We start from the raw sequence: 5,614 nt of genomic DNA on the forward strand, positions 1-5,614 counted from the left end.
ATCAGCCCCGCTTCACAATAGTGGTTTAGCTGTACTGCAAGGTGGGCTCTGGTGAGCTAGCTCTCTTGCCTGGTGCCCTACTCCACAATGTACCCTTCTCCCTCCAGAGTGCGTGGCTGCACGTCCCTCCATGCTAAGATGCTCAAATTACTACTTGTAAATGCTTCCGGACACGACGGCATGGAATAATCAACATACCAGTACTCAAAGCCCTTCAGACTTCCACCAGTCACACCCCTTGGTTTATTGGCCTTGTGCACAAAGCATCCATTCCAGTTAACACTTCGAGAATAAGTGGACCACGTGTAGGCTGTCGTTACCAACTTTACTAGCCAGCGTGTGTGTGTGTATATATATATATATATATATATATATATATATATATACACACATATATACATACACACACACACACACACACACACACATCCTGTAGTCAAGCTTTGCTTGGATAAACGTGCATTTGCTCCCAATGAATGGAGTCAACGTACGTTTCTCTGGGTACAGCACAGCATATGTCCTGGACGGTGCTTTTCAGTTATACTCCCGCTATGCTATGTCCAGTAAATTAATAGTATAGGATACTATAACACATCCCTGGACCCTGCCTGATGCCATTTTCCAAAATGGTGGCCATGTCAATTCACCCAGACTCAACCCGCATACAAAATGCCTTCAATTCCTACCAGCCATGGGCTTCCTTCTAGTTTGGCTGTCACATTAGTGGCCTCAAGAATACATGGGGGGCCAATATGAAGATTTCAAAGAACGCTCCCCACTCTGAATGCAGTTTTTTGGAATCAAGAAGCGCTACCCTAAACCCAGGCTTGTGGTTCCAAGGATGTGGTATTCACTTACACAGCCTGCCAGAATTAAGAGTCAGTATGGGGGGTGGAAACCGGGGTTGGTGGTGTGAGAGTTTGCATCCAATACCCACAAGTTAAATTGGCCTGCACATCAGATCCACAGGAACACCTGGAAATTACAACTTTTCTGTCTAAAAAAAGTTGTTTGGACCCCCTTCACAAAGTTGTGAGATTTGCCCATACTGTCACAGTGGTAGTATGCAAAGGGTCCCAGACTAACTCGCCATGTTTCTAAGGGCCTCTTCAGCCTATCACGGGGACAAACAGGGAAAGCCAACAAATCAGGTTAACGAATAAAAGCCCAGCCCCACACAAAAAATAAAAAACACATCATAGACATGCGTGGTCTGAAATAAAAAAAAAAACGTTTTAATGTCCATTTGAGAACATGACACCAGAATGCAAAATCACATTTTTTAAAAAGGCGAAGCAAAGTGTTATCGGTCTTACATTAAATGCATACTACTTACATTTTCAACGCTCAGCAACATCGAATAAACATGAGACCGATGGCTTAGAATGTGCCCCTACCCAAAGACACATCGCATTGCTCACAGAAGCACCTTTTTCGCCATGCCTTATACATACTAATCAAAACAGGAAGAACATTTACAATGCCCCCCCCCTCCACAGGTTACTACTAATGGGCGAGTTGCTGTGGGGTAAACCACCTGTCTGATAAGCCAGCAAGACGTCTCGTGATTCTAGAAGATATACCAGACCCCCATTCTCCTAAAAAATTAAACTCTAAAAACACCCTGCTTGAGAATGGACCTTCCTGCATTTGCTTCCAATCACCCGGCTCAAAGTTACCATAGGCCGCCTGAAAGCGCTGCATATAGCACTAGCCATGCACTAACAAGAAGCAGATGTGGGGGAATAGCACCTTAATAGCTGCTCATTGACCCTATAAAAATGTAAAAGGCGCGTCACGTTTTGGTACGTCTCTAATTTAATTCACACAGCACAACTGAACTGGCTCAGCAGAGACCGTTGCTGGGTGGTCTGGGTGCACGTTATTATACAGACGCCCTCCTCTCAGCGCAGGGCAGTCGTAGCTGCGGTCATTCCGCGACAGGGAACGCGCCCCTCGTTTGCGAGTTGGGTCGGTTAATTGCGTTTATAACATATTTACTTTCCAAGAGCAACAGCCAGTCATCCAGTTTGCCGTTTTAAACGTACTCTACAGTTGTAGGCCAACCCTTGTACAACAGACCGGTGTGACAAATCTTACCACAACCACACAAAATAAATGCATTAAACATGTACACCGTTGGTTAAAAGGAGGCCTAGAAATGGCTCCATCACCACTGGAAGTGAAACCCAAGTGAATCCGGAAAAAGTAGCAGTGTGGCACGCAGGCAGGCAAAGCGTGCCATAACAGAACGCGTGTCAAATAAATAGTACTAAATATTTACAGTGGCCGGTTATCTTCCACTGGAAGAAATGCGGTTCAAGAGAACCAGATGAAACGCAGAGTACGCCTCTCGGGTTTCTGAAACATTGCAACACACAGAAAGAACCCTCCCGCTTTGTGAACACCAGTGATACGGGTTCGGTAAGGCTGTGATGCAGTGATTTAGGGCTTAACAAATATCCACATAAAGCAATAGGGTAGAAAAGGGGACAGTAGAGGCGATCCTCTTGCCCGCGCCGTGCTCCTTGAGTTCAGGCTGAGTATCTCCTCTTCGTACTTGATGAGATCTGAAAGACAAGAGCGCATGACTTCAGAAGAGTTTGCGACCCGCTGGGATCAGGTGAAAACGGCGCTTAGAGGTGAGGGGCGAGCAGGAAGTGCCCCCAGGAAGCGGGTGATGAAGCTTTAGCACGTCTTTCATACCTAAACGGCCATTAGCATTTCTTTTGAAATCCCCCTGAATACTGCCCCCACACATGAACCTGACAGTAGGCGACAAATCGGTTTTACTCAGGTACATATTAAACTCAAGCCAACCCCCACCCTTGCATTCTTAGACTCCATATGCTCAGGTTCGGACTGAGGCATACCATTGTGGCACAAAAAGTGGCCCACTGTTGCAAAGGGTAATTCATTCCTTTTGTGACAGAATAGTACCCAAGTGGGAGTTTGTTGAAAAATGTGATGCATATTGTGCATTTTAAAAAATATGTATTCAGTAACACTGGTCCAACAACTAGTCGCATGGTGAAGTAACGCATAAAACTGGCACATTAAGTGGGCCACTTGGCCGAAAAAACGGCCCCACAGGAGCATTTTGGGTTCAGACATTGGCCTACTGCGGTACCTGCCAGTCCGACTTTGCGTATGCCGGTTTGTGCGTTTTTATGTTCCTACACAGTTCAATATCCGGTTTCCTGGGTTCGCACACTTGTCGTGAACGGTTATTATTACTTCTAAGGCGGAATTATATGTCAATACTTAACCCCACCAATAGGCTTGGCGAGCGTGCTCAGACAACCAAACTTGAGGTGATATGGAACGACAAGGCCCATAATTCAAACGAAAAGTACTGTTTTTGGCCGGATATAACCGGACACGCAGCCACATTCGGAAATACATGCCCAGGTTCTATTGTACCACATAAAAGTGTAGAATAATGGCAAGCACTGTTGGTTGACAGGGAGCCCTTACCGCAGCCGTCTTGAAACTTCAGGAAGCAGTGCATGACCCCGTAGACACATCTGCAGAAGGAGCAGCCTCTCTCCAACCAGTTCCCGTTGCGAACTGGACCACAGTCACTGAAAGAGGTTGGTGCAGCCATTAAGTTATGTGATCAACAGCGTGTACACCGATGCACATTTAATAATACAAAAAAAAAAAGACAGATAAAAAGCTTAGCACCACGTACACCAAAGCTTCGTGCGGGTGAATTTGATCACATGCGGGAAAAGCGTACCTGGTGCGAATATCAAACTCGCAGTATCTGCCAGTGAAGTACTTGGGGCAGGCACAGAAACTACCCAGGAAACAGGTGCCTCCGTTCTTACAGCAGCGCCTGTCCAATGTCCTGCCTGCGGGAAACAAACAGTGAATGGTTAGCACAAACCCGGGCCTTCCTGGGGACGGCCCCAGTGCCCGAGAGGAAGGAGGGATCTAGGGTCTGTCATATGAAATCTCGATTGACGCGAAGTAGCATACGCATAAGCTTGCAACATCCAATATTATTAAGGGAGAGGGGGTGGTGGTTTGCTCAGAGTAAAAGCAGACTATTTCATGGCCAATGTTGATGTTATCTATGGTTTCCGCGCGGCGGCACGGTGCGCGCGCCCTCTACTGGAGCAGAGCAGGGCAAGACTTACTCTCCGTGAGGCCAATGAAGGGCACGACCTCGGGGAAATCCCGCGTTCTACCGTCCGCTGAGGGGCTGCCGATGCCTGTGGCGTTTTTCAGCGACACCGAGAGCTCTCGCTCCTTCGGGTGGCCGCCGGTGGAGGGGTTCTGCGAAGCCGAAACCAGACCTGCCGAGCGGAGTGGGTGGAGGAAAAAGAGTATTGAACGTGTGAAATAAGCGAGGGGCTAAGCAAAATACCGGAACGTGCAGGAGTAAAAGAGACTCACCTGCTTCTAGATGAAAGGTCGCCATCAAGTGCACCACAAAGCAAACAAGCCTAAAATAGGTGAAACAAATAATTATTACCCGGCGACAGAATGATGAAACACCGGAGGGCAACACACGTAAAGTAAATCTTAACGAGTGAACGACCCTTATGTTCTACTACTGGCGTTTTCTTATAGAAACCACTGCCTCCGGCTCGGCTGCTTACCTCCTTGCCTTGTCTCCCGTGAATTCAAATGGGTTGCAATTCTATGTCAAAACTACAAGTACCAGAAGGCAGAGGGGAAAAAAAACGGAACGGACGAGCGAGACATACACAACCATCCCACGGGCTATTTGAGTTCTCTGGGTACACCCGCAAATAGTTACGTTATGTAGTTTCCAATTGCCCACAGCATGTTCCAGGAGTATATTTTAAAGAGTATGTTCCTCTTACCATGTAGTCCGCCCCCCGTGCACCATTCTCCAGACCAGTCTAAAGGAAAAGGAACTGCGGGCACAGTCCCGGCAGGTGGTGCAAAAGGAATCGCGCCCGAAGCAATATGCTTCTAGTCCTCGCCTCGATCACCTCTGCCCGAGCAATGCAGTAAGCAGACCTGGGGCAGCCATACTTTATACAGCAGCCATTCAAGGGCCAATTACAAGCCGATCATCACCTGTTTACCAGCAGGAAGGGAGGCCCTGACCCAACGCAGCAGGGTCCAGGCAGGGCGACGGGATGTGCGCAGCCCCGCACCCGTTCCTAGCACCGCTTTAAGCTCAGCTGTGCGTTATGTTGAGCATACACACATTTATTTACCTTAAGGTTATCGCCTCGACACGCTCTCAAACACTTTTAGCTCTCTTAATTATCCCAGCCTGGTGCTTGTAAACTGTAACTGTATCACCGCACGTTTTACACCGAACAGAGGCACGCCCCGTCGAAGGCACACCGTTTGTGTATTCGCAGTAAGGTGAATCTTTGTGAAAGCGTGAAAAAAATCTAATCTATGAAAGACGTTTGAATGTTCAGAATTAATAGCAGTGCTGAAAATTGACAAAATAAACTCTAGCAAATCACCCCAACCCACTTCCTTCGTCGGCGGGGGATGGTCTGGTGGGAGAGTTATCATTAGGCAGGCAGGGCGGAGTCCCAGCCAAGGCAGACCAGTAACCCATCTCGTCAAGGAGCAAATGGCTTTTTGGGGACATGAACATGGCCCCATAACTTTA

The 5,614-nt window shown here is 47.6% G+C and overlaps 1 protein-coding gene across 1 annotated transcript; it reads right to left on the reverse strand.

Annotated features, from left to right (window-relative positions):
* Positions 1-1,210: 1,210 nt before the first annotated feature.
* On the reverse strand, positions 1,211-4,990 carry LOC138511015 (teratocarcinoma-derived growth factor-like). Its single transcript, XM_069626551.1, has 6 exons — positions 4,839-4,990; positions 4,405-4,454; positions 4,146-4,304; positions 3,743-3,857; positions 3,478-3,584; positions 1,211-2,570 (listed from the first exon to the last, which is right to left on the reverse strand). Exons 1-6 carry the CDS (start codon positions 4,862-4,864, stop codon positions 2,446-2,448), a joined length of 582 nt encoding a protein of 193 aa, XP_069482652.1. The 5' UTR covers positions 4,865-4,990; the 3' UTR covers positions 1,211-2,445.
* Positions 4,991-5,614: the final 624 nt, after the last annotated feature.

The sequence above is a fragment of the Ambystoma mexicanum genome, chromosome 6p (genome assembly GCF_040938575.1).
Source record: "Ambystoma mexicanum isolate Mex_15411 chromosome 6p, UKY_AmexF1_1, whole genome shotgun sequence".
NCBI lineage: Eukaryota > Metazoa > Chordata > Amphibia > Caudata > Ambystomatidae > Ambystoma > Ambystoma mexicanum.

Bases quoted from the DNA above. Each gene is read 5' to 3' on its own strand.
- LOC138511015 (XM_069626551.1), bottom strand. From the start codon at position 4,864: ATGGTGCACGGGGGGCGGACTACATG. The intron at 4,305-4,404 runs GTGAGTCTCTTT...TCCGCTCGGCAG, and splicing joins GACCTTTCATCTAGAAGCAG to GTCTGGTTTCGGCTTCGCAG. The intron at 2,571-3,477 runs GTAAGGGCTCCC...CTTGTCTTTCAG, and splicing joins GAAGTTTCAAGACGGCTGCG to ATCTCATCAAGTACGAAGAG.